The 15,268-nt window shown below is 40.7% G+C and overlaps 1 protein-coding gene across 7 annotated transcripts in view; it reads right to left on the bottom strand.

Annotated features, from left to right (window-relative positions):
- The window catches only part of DDHD2 (DDHD domain containing 2), a 36,522-nt gene that overhangs the window by 14,887 nt on the left and 6,367 nt on the right, over positions 1 to 15,268 (bottom strand). For 4 of the 7 annotated variants that reach the window (XM_016959346.4, XM_016959344.3, XM_519711.7 and 1 more), the window contains exons 5-14: positions 14,751 to 14,871; positions 12,599 to 12,688; positions 10,570 to 10,705; positions 6,997 to 7,205; positions 6,647 to 6,714; positions 5,120 to 5,242; positions 3,151 to 3,246; positions 926 to 1,042; positions 667 to 822; positions 125 to 227 (exon numbers count right to left, since the gene is read on the bottom strand). In XM_016959346.4, coding sequence (XP_016814835.1) covers positions 125 to 227; positions 667 to 822; positions 926 to 1,042; positions 3,151 to 3,246; positions 5,120 to 5,242; positions 6,647 to 6,714; positions 6,997 to 7,205; positions 10,570 to 10,705; positions 12,599 to 12,688; positions 14,751 to 14,871 — 1,219 coding nt within the window. The remainder of the gene's footprint in view (positions 1 to 124; positions 228 to 666; positions 823 to 925; positions 1,043 to 3,150; positions 3,247 to 5,119; positions 5,243 to 6,646; positions 6,715 to 6,996; positions 7,206 to 10,569; positions 10,706 to 12,598; positions 12,689 to 14,750; positions 14,872 to 15,268) is intronic. The other 3 variants (XM_063817021.1, XM_054656656.2, XM_016959347.4) reach the window with 1 other exon arrangement.

The raw sequence follows: 15,268 nt of genomic DNA, 5'->3' as shown, positions 1-15,268 counted from the left end.
TATAAATAAAGAACATTAAATGATTTACAAAGAGCTTAGGGTCCAACATAGCTGAACAGAGTGAATGATGCCCTTTGCACTGGCCAAAAGGTCTAGAATTATCAAGTTCTATGCTCGGACTTACCTAAGTGCATCCGCTTCCTGCCTTTATGATGTGGGATCAGCATTGGCTCAAATTCCACTCCTGGGACCACCATTGGTTCAATCCTATAGGCCACAGGATCAAACTACATAGGAAAAACAAGAGCTACATTTACCTCTGCTAAGCACAGTCTGGAAACTATATAACTTTTGTTTTTTTTTTTTTTTTGAGATGAGGTCTCGCTGTGTCACCCAGGCTGGAGTGCAGTGGTGCAATCATGGCTCACTGTAGCCTTCAACTCCTAGGCTCAAGCAATCCTCCTGCCTTGACCTCCCAAAGTGCTGGGATGACAGGCATTAGTCACCATGTACAACCAGAACTATGTATCTTAAACAAGAATAATCATAAGTTCATTTAAAAAAATGTACAGTTCTGCTCCATCACTTCCAAATCAATACTATTATAAGTTGTCTCATTGCTAGACAATGGAATAGGAAAAAAAATCAACACAACAGAAAATCCTATGTTCTTTAACAATAAGCCCTGATATTTAGGTAAAACCACAATAGCTATACAATGCTTACAGGGTGATAAATATTGAAGAAACCTTTGCACGTTGGAAATCTGTAGTTGGGATCAATTCTTTTTAGTCCTCGGACAGTAAGGAACATTCCAATGGGAGATCCAAAGGCAAAGAATATCTCTGGTTTATAGATGAGCCGGGGGTATTTCACAGACACCTCAAAGGAGGAAAACAAAAGCATCTCTCATTAATAACAAAAGTTACATCTGTTTCTACCATACAAATAGCAGGCTGTAAAATGATCAAAGAGAATTAGTTACCTGCCCAATGCCAACATCCAGATAGTCACCATTTCTAGTATTACTGCTACTGCAGAACTCAGATTCTTTGGGGATGTTTGCCCCTGAAGCAGGCTGCGGGGCTGGTCTCTTAATACCCTAAAGAGTAAAAAATAGTTATGTGGAGAAGCTGGGCATGACGGCATGCACCTGTAGTCTCAGCTACTCAGGACCCTGAGGTAGGTAGGTAGGTAGGATTGTTTAAGCCCAAGAGTTCAAGTCCAACCTGGGCAACATAGTCTCTATTAAAAAAAAAAAGTATGGGGAGCTACTATATAGTAAAAGTATAGCCAAAGGATTATATAGTTTTCTACTGGTTTGAAAGGACCCTTGGGAAAGTTCTGAAATGGCAGCCAAAAATTCTAGGAAGATTTCCTCAGAAAACAAGATTAAATTATTGCCTTAAATTGTTAATTGACATTCTTAGATGCTCTAAAATGATGAAAGTTGTACATAGCCATTTCAGTAGCGTTGAAACTTTAGGCAACAATCATAAGAGAAAACAATAGCAGGGCACTGTGGGAAGATAATGCTGAGGATTGCTAGAGTTCTATGAAGTGCCGTGCCTCTGTAATCAAGGGAAGTAGGATGTCGATGGGCTGGGCCAAGAACTGAGTCTTTAAAAAGAAATGAGCCACCTGCTAAAAAGTTGGAAAAGAACTAACTACTGGCCAGGCATGGTGGCTCACGCCTGTAATCCCAGCACTTTGGGAGGCTGAGGTGGGCGGATCACTTGAGGTCAGGAGCTCAAGACCAGCCTGGCCAACATGGTGAAACCCCATACTAAAAATACAAAAATTAGCTGGGTGTGGTGTCGCGTACCTGTAATCCCAGCTACTCAGGAAGCTGAAGCAGGAGAATCACTTGAATCCAGGAGGCAGAGGTTGCAATTGAGCCAAGATCGTGCAACTGCACTCCATCCTGGGCGACAGAGCAACACTCCGACTCAAAAAGAAAAAAACTAACTAATAAGATATGGAGAGAAATTCAGTGACCAGAAAAACTGAATGTGGAAGTACTGTTAACACAGGTAAACCTTCAGAATATTATGCTAGGTGAAAGAAGTCAGACACATGGCTCAAACGGACATTCCATTTATATGGAATGTCCAAAATAAGCAAATCTGTAGAAACAGAAAGTAGATTAGTGGTTGACAGAGGCTGGGGGCAGGGAGCAATGGGGAGTGACAGCAAATGGGTATGGGGTTTCCCTAAGGGACAATGGAAATGTGCTGAAATTGGATAGTGGTAATGGTTACATAACTCTATGAATATACTAAAAACCATTAAATTGTAAACTTTAAAAGGGTGAATTTTATGGTATGTGATGTGAAGTAGATATTGGTAAAACTCTCATGAAAAGAAAAAAGCAAAAATAAATAAATAAATAAATGGTAGGAGAATTCCAGAGGAGAGAAGACTTCTGAAGCTAATAACACTTTTAAGGATGTAAAAAAAGAAGGGCCAGGAGCGGTGCAGCACTTTGGGAGGCTGAGGCACATGGGTCATCTGAGGTCAGGAGTTCAAGACCAGCCTGGCCAACATAGTGAAACCCCGTCTCTACTAAAAATACAAAAAGTTAGCTGGGCATGGTGGTGCACACCTGGAATCCCAGCTACTCAAGAGGATGAAGCAGGAGAATTGCTTGAACCTGGAAGGTGGGGGTTGCAGTGAGCCGAGACCACCCACTATACTCCACCCCGGGCAACACAGCAAGATTTCATTTCCAGGAAAAGAAAAAAAAAAAGAATGTAAAAAAGAAAATGTGTTTAATTTCTAGAAAGAGAGCCAAAGATCGGCCAGGCGGGTGGCTCACACCTGTAATCCCAGCACTTTGGGAGGCCAAGGCGGGCAGATCACAAGGTCAGGAGTTTGAGACCAGCCTGGCCAATATGGTGAAACACCGTCTCTATTAAAAATATAAAAATTAGCCAGGCATGGTGGTGGGCGCCTGTAGTCCCAGCTACTCGAGAGGCTGAGGCAGGAGAATCGCTTGAACCTGGGAGGCAGAGGTTGCAATGAGCTGGGATCACACCACTGCACTCCAGCCTGAGTGACAGAGCGAGACCCTGTCTCAAAAAAAAAAGAGCCAAAGATCAATTACCAAAAAACTGCTTGGCTCCCCAGAGTAAACATCCCACAAAGCACAAGGACACACTATGGACATCAAAGAATTGTTTAGTCCAACAAGCTGTATTAGGCACATACCATTGAGTTTTTTCTGGTGCTGAAATAGTTTAATATCTTCTTTCTTGGTCCTAAAGGAATTCCTATTTCCTGAAGATCTCGGTCTGTACATAAAGCCTAGGCATAGAAAATCAAGTCTTTCTTATTTCTAGACAAAATAAAATCAACCCTGTCCCCTAAGAGGAATAAGGCCTAGGCACTCTGTTGCTGCCTGTCTCTCTAGCAGTAAAACATCATAGAATAACTTCCAGAAAAAAGGACCTGTTTTATTCATGAAACAGCCTAAAAAAGAATAGAAAATATCAATACTTATAATATCAATGTTACAATAATATAGACAACATTGTTATTGTTAAAAAAAAAAAAAACAGAGAAGTTGGGTATCTAAGGACTTCAGGACATAAAAATCTTCCTTGATTTCTGGCCAGGCGCGGTGGCTCACGCCTGTAATCCCAGCACTTTGGGAGGCCGAGGCGGGTGGATCACGAGGTCAGGAGATGGAGACCATGGTGAAACCCCGTCTCTACTAAAAATACAAAAAAAATTAGCCAGGCGCGGTGGCAGGCACCTGTATTCCCAGCTACACAGGAGGCTGAGGCAGGAGAATGGCGTGAACCCGGGAGGCAGAGCTTGCAGTGAGCTGAGATCGTGCCACTGCACTCCAGCCTGGGCGACAGAGCAAGACTCCGTCTCAAAAAAACAAAACAAAACAAAAAAACTTCCTTGATTTCTATACTGACTTAGATGTCACATGCCTGAGAAGGATTATACTCCTGCTGATGAACGCAAGCACTGAGAACATACAGCAAACACACAAGTATGGAACAGACTAACAATCAAGATCTCAAGTGTCACTCATCTTTTTTTTTTTTTTTTTTTTGAGATGGAGTCTTGCTCTGTCGCCCAGGCTGGAGTGTGGTGGCGTGATCTCAGCTCACTGCAACCTCCACCTCCTGGGTTCAAGCGATTCTCCTGCCTCAGCCTCCCAAGTAGCTGGGACTACATGTGTGTGCCACCACACCCAGCTAATTTTTGTATTTTTAGTACAGACAGGGTTTCACCATGTTGACTAGATTGGTCTCGAACTCCTGACCTCGTGATCTGCCCACCTCGGCCTCCCAAAGTGCTGGGATTACAGGTGTGAGCCACCACACCCAGCCAGCTGTCACTCATTTGATTAGGGAAGCCTTCCTGCACCTTATGAGACCAGGTTAATTCTTACAACACGGTGTACTTTTCCTACTTACTTATTGTAATTGCCATGATGTGTGTGATTATTTAACATATGTCTTCCCCAGTAAACTATAAACACTATGAGGTCAGGGATCATATGTCTTATTCACCAATCTATCCAGTACTTGGTATAGTAAGCATTTTCTAAATATCTGTTAAATGAGTGAATGTATCACAAACCAGAAAAAGGCACAACAAAAATGGAAAAAAAAAAAACAAAAACAAATAAGCTGGCTGGGCACGGTGGCTCACACATGTAATCCCAGCACTTTGGGAGGCCAAGGTGGGTGGATCACGGGGTCAGGAATTCCAGACCAGCCTGGCCAAGAGACCAGCTTGGCCAATACAGTGAAACCCCATCTCTACTAAAAATATCAAAATTAGCCAGGCGTGGTGGCGGGCACCTGTAATCCCAGCTACTCGCAAATAACAGTAGAGCTCTTGAAAGTACAACAGAAAATTAGAGTTGGAATAGCTAATGGTTATTTATTTGTTTGTTCTTGCACTCATGTTTTCTATGAGCCGTACTGGTTAGTCTGCTCCATTGCTCTATGAATATCAATATGGCCATCTGACCTTTGAACTTCCACAAAGCAAAGGTCACTTGATATGATAAAAAGCAAATAAATAATGCTAAGGAACATTAATCATAAAGTATTTATGACTAAAAAGTGTCTAAAGGGTAGGCTCTTAGTAAACACGATAAACAGAAATACTGAAAATGGCTTGGCATAAAGTTTTAAAAGATTATTTTTACCAGAGCTTCCTTATCTACTTTCTCCTTCTCAAAGATATCAAAGAATTCAGAGAGCTGAAGTTTCTTCAAATCTTCCTCTAGTGTAGGTGTATCTCCTTGATCCATTACAATATTTAGCGAATCCTAAAAATTAAATTATAAAGCTCATATTCTTGACATTCATTTAGTTTCCTTTAATACTATTTTGCAGTAAAGAAATACATAGATTTCCACAGCAATGTATCTTAACTTTAACAAATTGTCATTTATGCAAGATATAAATTAAGAGGTTCCAAGGTTTTGCAACTTCAATTGAAAATATGTTTTTAAAGAAATGAGTAAAATATTCATCATCATTAACAAACATTTGCTGAATTTTAAGGGAGCTCAGTGCTTAAGAAATTAGGAAAACAGTGCTTAAGAAATAAAACAGTCTAGGCTGGGCATGGTGGCTCACATCTGTAATCCCAGCACTTTGGGAGGCCGAGGTGGGCGGATCACAAGGTCAGGAGTTCAAGACCAGTCTGACCAACACCCTGTCTCTACTAAAGATACAAAAATTAGCCAGGTACGGTGGCATGCGCCTGTAATCCCAGCTACTGGGGAGGCTGAAGCAGGAGAATCATTTGAACCCTGGAGGCAGAGGTTGCAGTGAGCTGAGATCGTGCCACTGCATTCCAGCCTGGGTGACAGAGCAAGAGACTGTCTCAAAAAAAAAAGAAAAAAAAGAAATAGAAATAGAAATAAAATAGTCTAAGACAAAAGCTCTGCTCTGGAGGAACTCATGGTCCAACAGGAGAAATAGGTACCAAATCAATCCTACAGATGATACATGGTTATAGGAATTTTTACTAAAATAATGTTTAAACATCAAGTCCCCAATACTTTCGAACAGAGTTTCTATAAATCATATCAATTTGTAGCCAATTCATTCATTTGTTCATATGCAAACTTCATTTAGCTCAATGATTCCATAACTCTATTAACAGATCAGCAGTGCATATTTTTGAGACGGAGTCTCACTCTGTCACCCAGGCTGGAGTGCAGTGGCACGATCTCAGCTCACTGAACCTCCACCTCCCAGGTTCAAGCGATTCTCTTGCCTCAGCCTCCCAAGTAGCTGGGATTACAGGCACACACCACCATGCCCAGCTAATTTTTGTATTTTTAGTACGGATGGGGTTTCACCATGTTGGCCAAGCTGGTCTTGAACTCCTGACCTAAGGTGATCCACCAGTCTCAGCCTCTCAAAGTGCTGAGATTACAGGCATGAGCCACCGCGCCCGGCCAGTGGTGCATATTCACAAAAGAAAATAAGATAACTATGGTTTAGAGTATAACAATTATTATTTGTAGAAGCATGTTACTATCTTCCTTCTATCATCCAAGAATGACGGAGATAATTAAAAGTCTGTTAAAATGAAAATAAGTGTAAATGTAATGTCATGACATGAAACTAAACTCAGCTAAAAACAAAAAATAAGTCTAAAATCTATAAATCCTTACTAAGGAAAACTACAAGAAAACCTAGCTGAACATCTAAATTACCTTTTCACTGTCAATATCCCCCAAAGAATCTTTCTGATTTGTTAGGATATCAAACAATATAAGCGAACCTATAAGTAAAATAGAAGAAGGGACAATTTCTAAGCATTAGCACTAAATGGCTCTCTGTTATACAAAAAAGGCATAAGCCAATTACATATGTAGGCAAATCTATACAGCAAGGAGTCTTTCTTTCCAATTTACCGCCACCCTTCCAACCCCTTCCAAATTTCCTGATCACAGACCACTTCTAGACCTCTGAATTTCATACTGATAAAAGACATTGTGCTTCAAAAACAGGTGTCTTTAAAATGTGATAGTCTTCTCTGGTCACACAGAACTCATTTTGTTACCTAAACTATGACCAGCAATGGATACACCCCCTTTGAAATCAGGGTTCCTCTGTAGAAAAAGTGTGTATATTCGGTTCATTTCAGAAGCAACTGTGTCCACAATAGTCTGACAGTAGGTGGGACTATTGTAGAAGAAGACATCCAGAATTGTGTCATTGGTGAAGTGCCTGAGGCGGTTAATGCTGGGCAGGGTTATTCGCTGCAGATCTCTGAAAAAAGGAAAAATAATTTAAGCAGGAAACCTAAATACACTTAATAGCCGCTTCCAATTTTAAGCCTTCAAGCTTAAACATTTTATAACAAACAATTGTCGATTTATAGGAAAAAACAAAAAGAGGACAAAGGAACATGTGTAATGAAGCCAGAGGGATGTGATAAGCAAAATTCAGAGTATAAAAAACCCTCAAGTCAAACCCATTTCTTCCATAAATAAACTGCAAGAAAACAACAGATGTAGACAGACAGGTAAGTGGTAATCAAGAAAATAAATTAAAGAGACTTTTTTTTTCTTTTTTTTTTTTTTTTGAGACAGACTCTCGCTCTATTGCCCAGGCTGGAGGGCAGTGGCACGATCTCAGCTCACTGTAACCTCTGCCTCCCAGGTTCAAGCGATTCTCCTGCCCCAGCCTCCCAAATAGCTGGAATTGCAGGCATGTGCCACCATGCCCAGCTAATTTTTGTATTTTTAGTAGTGACAGGGTTTTGTCATGTTAGCCAGGCTGGTCTCAAACTCCTGACCTCAGATGATCCACCTGCCTCGGCCTCCCAAAGTGCTGGGATTACAAGCATGAGCCACCATGCCCAGCCCAAGAGAGACTTATAATAAAAGACATATCAACTAATTGCAAGGTATGGACTTTATTTGGATCCCAGTTTAAAACATGTTTGTAATTATATAAATATGTATATAAAAATTAATGTATATAATTATATAATTAATGTATATAAAAATATGTATAAAATATGTATAAAAATATAATAGACAACTGGAAATTTGAACACTGACTAGGTATTTGATGATATTAAGAAATTTTTAAGTGTGATAATAGTGTTATGGTTATACATTTTTTAAGTCCTTTAAAATATACTGTTCAGGGCCAGGAGCGGTGGCTCACGCCTGTAATCCCAGCACTTTGAGAGGCTGAGGCGGGCAGATCACGAGGTCCAAAGTTCGAGACCAGTCTGTCCAACAGAGTGAAACCCTGTCTCTACTAAAAATACAAAAAATTAGCCGGTTGTGGTGATGTGCACCTTTACCCCAGCTACTTGGGAGGCTGAGGCAGGAGAATCACATGAACCCAGGAGGCGGAAGTTGCAGTGAGCCGAAATCGTGCCATTGCACTCCAGCCCAGGCAACAGTGCAAGACTCTGTCTCAAAAAAAACAACAAAAAAAATACTGTTCAGGCCGGCGCAGTGGCTCACACCTGTAATCCCAGCACTTTGGGAGGCTGAGGGGGGCAGATCACGAGGTCAGGAGTCCAGCCTGGCCAATATGGTGAAACCCTGTCTCTACTAAGAAATACGAAAATCAGCTGGGCATTGTGGCGCATGACTGTAGTCCCAGCCACCTGGGAGGCTGAGGCAGGAGAATTGCTAGAACCCAGGAGGCAGAGGTTGCAGTGAGCCGAGACCGTGCCACTGCACTCCAGCCTGGGTGACAGAGCGACACTCCATCTCAAAAATAAAATAAAAAATAAAATATACTGTTCAGGCCAGGCACTGTGGCTCACACCTGTAATCCCAGCACTTTAGGAGGCCAAAGCAGACAGATTGCTTGAGCCCAGGAGTTCAAAACCAGCTTGGCCAACATGGTAAAAGCCCATCTCTACAAAAAATAGAAAAATCAGCTGGATTGGGCCAGGCACGGTGGCTCACGCTTGTAATCCCAGCACTTGGGGAGGCCAAGACGGGCGGATCACCTGAGGTCAAGAGTTCGAGACCAGCCTGACCAACGTGGAGAAACCCTGTCTCTACCAAAAATACAAAATTAGCCAGGCATGGTGGCGCATGCCTGTAATCCCAGCTACTCGGGAGGCCAAGACTGGGAACTGCTTGAACCCGGGAGTCGGAGGTTGCGGTGAGCTGAGATCACGCCACTGCACTCCAGCCTGGACAAGAGCAAAACTCCATCTCAAAAAAAAAAAAAAAAAGATTAAAAAATCAGCTGCAAGTGGTGCCACATGCCTGTAGTCCCAGCAGTACTTGGGAGGCTGGGGCGGGAGGATCACCTGAGCCCAAGGAGGTCCAGGCTGCAGTGAGCTGTGATCACACCACTGCACTCCAACCAAAAAAAAAAGATACAAACTGAAACATTTACAGATGAAATTACAGGATGTCTAAGATAAAAATCATATGGTGATGAAGGGGCATTAGATACGGTATGAAGATACGGTTGAGGCAGAACCAGCCATGTGTTGAGGCTTGTTAGGGCTGGGTAATCAGTATACAAGGATTCATCATATATACTACTTCTGTGAACAAAATTATCTCTAATAAAAAAAAGTTTTCTAAAAAGACAAAACAAAAAATGTAAAAGGCTTTTCCTGGAATTCTCAGCAGTAAGGTTTTTTAATTACAGGTCAAACGATAAAGAGATCAGCTCCCTCTCTCAATGCACAATTTCTAAAAGCAGAAAAAGGTGTGAGTGCCAGGTGCCAAAAGCAAACAGAATTCATATCTGGCAGAGGAAGACCACACTGACAAAATCTAACATCCAGTTAAAGGTTTCTTAAAATTCCCAGAAAGATTCCTCAAATATTCAACCACTTCTGCAATTTATAAGGGCTATGTGCCCTTAGTAACCTCTTAGCATCTGCTCAAATATTGAAGAATCCGGACCCCACCACAGTGTTTGGCAAACGGAATATACCCAAATCACGGGGTACTGAGAACTGAGACACAGAATCAGAAAAGCCATTTCTGAGACCAGCATGGAAACAATGCTGACTACTTCCTGCATCTCCTGGTTCTATTCTAGAACTAAATTAGAAACACGCTACTTGCTGGAGAGCCCCATAGCTAGATATCCTCAATTTAAGCAACATTCTCTGTCATTACCATAAAATTTGCAAACAAAACTAATGGTCTTGTACCTTAAGAAAGCCATCACTTAAAAGTCACTGTACCAATTATACCTCAAGTTTTAAATGCTAGTAGTTTAATGTTTGAGAAATCCCCCCTTTTTTCTAAATTTGGACAAATATTATTTAAATATAATAACAAAAGGAACAACAAAATACTTTGTACATCTTGGGGTACGGCTAGCTTTTGACATCTGAAGATGGAAATGGTTATACACTATGGGAAGATAGCAATATTTGGCTTTAATGCTAAAGATACAATGAAGCTGTAACAGTAAATACTAGTGAGCCAGTAAAACATACTGAAGATACACACAGCTCTCCACTCCTAACCAGGGCTAATTAAACCAAGGGACTGATCAGCATTTAATAGCATATCTCTAAGAAATTTTAAATATTCAGTCAGCTATAGCATAAAAACGTCCCCAAGCATAGCAATGATCAAAAAATATAATCACAGCTAACAACTCAAAGGTATTAAGTATTACTCACACATCCACACCAGTAGAATGCAAAGGACTGTGCCAGTTGACTGGAAGAAATTCTACCCTCCCAATCTGCTGATTTTCTTGGGCTTTCTTAAAATGTGTCTGTAGCAAGTTCAAGGAAACACTGCGAAAATCATTAACTGGAAAAGAAAATTAACTTATGCATCAACAATGAAGTAACAAATCTGTAGAATCTGGATGCAACAAATCATGTAATTATACTCTAACTACATTTGCACAGAACACATACTGACTTCCGTCAAAAATAAAGTGGTATTCAGGAAAAATTATGAATGCATATAGGAAAAGATGTTTCTTTAATAACTTTTTTTTTTTGAGATGGAGTACTGCTCTGTAACCCAAGCTGGAGTGCAGTGGCGAGATCTCACCTCACTGCAGCCTCCACCTCACTGGTTTAAGCAATTCTCCTGCCTCAGCCTCTTGAGGATCTGGGATTACAGGCACATACCACCATGCCCAGCTAATTTTTGTATTTTTAATACAGATGGGGTTTTGTCCTGTTGGCCAGGCTGGTCCTGAACTCCTGACTTTAGGTGATCTGCCTGCCTTGGCCCCCCAAAGTGCTGGGATTACAGGTGTGAGCCACCGTGCCTGGCCTAACAACTTGCTTTTACCATACAAAATATTTCATCAAAAGAAGGCTAACTTCAGGCCAGGAGCAGTGGCTCATGCCTGTAATCCCAGCACTTTGGGGGGCCAAGGCAGGTGGATTGTATGAGGCCAGGAGTTCAAGACCAGCCTGGCCAACATGGTGAAACCCCATCTACTAAAAATACAAAAATTAGCCAGGCATGGTGGTGTGCGCCTGTAATCCCAGCTACTCAGGAGGCTGAGGCAGGATAATCACTTGAACCCGGGAGGCAGAAGTTGCAGTGAGCTGAGTTTACGCCACTACACTCCAGCCTGGGCAACAGAGCAAAACTCTGTCTCAGGAAAGAAAATAATATATTTAAAAACAAAAAAAAAAAAGGAAAAGGAAAAAAAAAGAAAGCTAAACTTCAAAAAGTCGGCATCACGAGAACTGTTTCATTTTTTTTTTTAATCACATGACAATATAACAACAGTCTTGCAGTTGAATTCCTACCCTAACTTTCTGGTTCTTATAAACAAGCACCACCCAATACTTTAAAGAAAAAAAAATACACCGTTGTTTGAAATTCATATCACATCAGTCTCAACCTTCCACAATACAATTCTAGTTTATGTTTAGAACCATTAGCCAGTTAGAATAAGACACCCTAATTGGAACAATTAAACTTTGAATACTATCAGGTTTTAGAGGACACCTTTTTTTTTTTTTTTTTTTTTTTTGAGGTCTCACTCTGTTGCCTAGGCTGGAGTGCAGTGGCCGGATCTCGGCTCACTGCAACCTCTGCCCTCCGAGTTTAAGTGATTCTCTTGCCTCAGCCTCCCGAGTAGCTGGGATTACAGGCGCCTGCCACTGCGCCCGGCTAATTTTTGTATTTTTAGTAGAGACAGCGTTTCACAATCTTGGCCAGGCTGGTCTTGAACTCGTGACCTCATGATCCACCTGCCTTGGCCTCCCAAAGTGCTGGGATTACAGGCGTGAGCCACCGCACCCAGCCTAGAGGACACCTTTCAAAATCTAGTTATACTAATGACTTAAATCCTCCAATTACAATATCAAAGGTTTATCACAGTATGAATTACAAAAATGATTGATGCTTCTGTTATTCATTAAACTCTATCATCTTTATGGTTCCCTGTAAATTTGAAATAGTTAGAAATAGGACCACCACATCATAAAACACAATTTTATAGGGATTAACTGCTTGTTCATTTGAGACTATTACAATAGTTAAGAGTATAAACTATTAGACTCAGGAATTTCCTAGCACTTCAGGTCTAAGCTGAGAAGCTTTACTACCTTGCCACCTGTCTTTAACTCTCCAAATCTTCTTATGCAGCTAAGACAATAGACCAAAGACAAGGCTTTATCTCAGCTCACAAGAGCACTGATTAATATTCTCTCACATGCTTTGCAAACCTACCACACTGTACAATGCTTCGAAAGCGGAGATCACAAGCTGGTCCAATCCCATGGACTACAAAAACCAAGTGATCTATTTGTAAAGGTTCTCCTATAAATGAAATTAAAAAGAAAATTATTCTGTATAATTAGTCATGTATTCTAATATCATTCATCATGAAAAGGTTATAAATATGAGCAAGTTAAAAGATGAACAGATAATTTAAAAGATACAAAATAGTCCTTTAAGTACCTAGCAAAAATACACTGATTTTACTTGGTTTCTAATTTATCTTGAAATAAGTCTGTAAAATTTTTTTCAGGATTTTTTTCTTTTTTTTCTGATCTCTGAAAAAGAAAACTCGGCTGGGCGCGGTGGCTCACGGCTGTAATCCCAGCACTTCGGGAGGCCAAGGCAGGTAGATCACGAGGTCAGGACTTCGAGACCAGCCTGACCAACACGGTGAAACTTCATCTCTACTAAAAATACAAAATTAGCCGGGTGTGGTGGCGCATGCCTGTAATCCCAGCTACTCGCGAGGCTGAGGCAGAAGAATCACTTGAACCCTGGAGGTGGCAGAGGTTGCAGTGAGCCGAGATCACACCACTGCACTCCAGCCTGGGTGACAGAGCAAGACTCTGTCTCCAAAAAAAAAAAAACTCTTTTTTTTTTTTTTTAATTATGGTTTTTTTTTTTGTTTGTGACAGAGTCTCGCTCTGTCACCCAGGCTGGAGTGCAGTGGCACGATCTCGGCTCACTGCAACCTCTGCCTCCCGGGTTTAAGTGATTCTCCTGCCTCAGCCTCCCGAGTAGTTGGGACTACACGCACACGCCACCACACCTGGCTAATTTTTTGTAGTTTTAGTAGAGACAGGGTGTTTCACCGTGTTAGCCAGAATGGTCTCGACCTCCTGACCCGCCCGCCTCAGCCTCCCAAAGTGCTGAGATTACAGCCGTGAGCCAACACACTTGGCCTTTTTTCAGGTTTTAAAAACTTTTTTTTTTTTTTTTTTGAGGCAGAGTCTCCCTCTGTCGCCTAGGCTGGAGTGCAGTGGCATGATAAACACTCATTCCAGCCTCAACCTTCTGGGCTCGAGTGATCCTCCTGCCTCAGCCTCCAAAGTAGCTGAGACTACAGATGTGTGCTACCATGCCCAGTTAATTTTTGTATTTTTTGTACAGACGGGGTTTCGCCATATTGCCCAGGCTGGTCTCGAACTCCTGGGCTCAAGTGATCCTTCCACCTTGGCCTCCCCAAGTGCTGGGATTACAGGCATGAGCTACCACGCACAGCCAGGTTTTTAAAACTTTTTATTTTTAAATAACTAGAAATGTACAGAAAACTAGAAAGCATAGTACAGACACTCCCACATACTTTTTACAGAGATTCAACTTTTTAACAATTACATTTGCTTTATGATTCTGTGTGTGTGTACACACACACACACATTTATTTTTCTGAATCATTAGAAAGCAGACTACATACATCATCAGGTTGCATGCACCATACCTCTTTAACCCTTTAATACCATAATGTGTATTTCCTAAGTATATTATCTCACATAACCATAATACAGTTATTGAATCCAGGCAACTGAACACTGATAAAATACTTTTATCTAATATTTCATTTTTATCAATGTTTGGTATGTTTTTAAAGCCTGAAATTTTAAACTCATCTTTTTAAATTACAGTAAAGCTAGGATTTTGTCCAAGAGACAAGAAAAAAGGAATATTATAATCCAATTAAATATATTATAAAACCATAAGTGACCCTACCTAGATAGCAGTGCATAATCAGGTCCTGCTGAAAAACAGTTTTCCTTAGTTGAAAATCTTCAAGGACAAGGAGTTATTACCAGGTATAAATTTCTAGTCAAGTAGGTGGAATCACACTTCTTGGAATTAGGACTAAATCAGTTCATCTGTACTTAGTGACTTCCTGGATAGTATTGCCAAATTTTACCCATCCTACCATATGTTTTAAAAGATATTTTTACATCTATTAAGATTCTTAGTAGACGAAGTGATGCTAATCTCAACTTGGAATAAACCCATATGATTAAAGATGATTTTTAAGCCTTGAGGTAATCTAAATCCACAGAAAAAGGTCACAATTTAAGGAGTAAACAAATACATCCAAAGGTAAGAAAAAATAAATGATTAACATTACCACAATGAATGTCAACAGAGATGTTCTCAACTCCTCTCTTCACAGTTCTTGGTCGACCCTGCTCCGTGGGTGTTGAACCCCAATCATCAGACCCTGCAACTGGCTGGTAATGCACCATAAGCTTAAACAGAACAGATCAGAGCAATAAAAATATTCTGCAATACAATCATCTCTATACAATGCAGTTTTAAGTGTAGAATCATGTCTTTCAAACCACACAGTAAAATCTGAACTGGAGTTTTGATATACAACTCGTATGGCTTGAAATGAGAACCGTGAAAATATATTAGGCTAACAGATCTGTCAATAGTCCCTTTCTACATGGAAGACATGCTCACATAATATGTCAGTGATTTTCTTATTCTACAGTGGCATAATTTTCCATAAGAAAATTATTTTGTATAAGCTGAGTTGGGTAAATAACAGTAGTGGCTACAAGTTTTTAAGTTTCATAACTGTGAATTCAATATAAAATTTGACAAAGGTTATCCTACAGAGTGCTTAGCAAAAGAAACCAA

Source organism: Pan troglodytes, chromosome 7 (assembly GCF_028858775.2).
Source record: "Pan troglodytes isolate AG18354 chromosome 7, NHGRI_mPanTro3-v2.0_pri, whole genome shotgun sequence".
In the NCBI taxonomy this organism is placed as follows: domain Eukaryota; kingdom Metazoa; phylum Chordata; class Mammalia; order Primates; family Hominidae; genus Pan; species Pan troglodytes.
The sequence above is the reverse complement of the archived record's forward strand: the minus strand, read 5'-3'. Positions and strand labels throughout refer to the sequence as shown.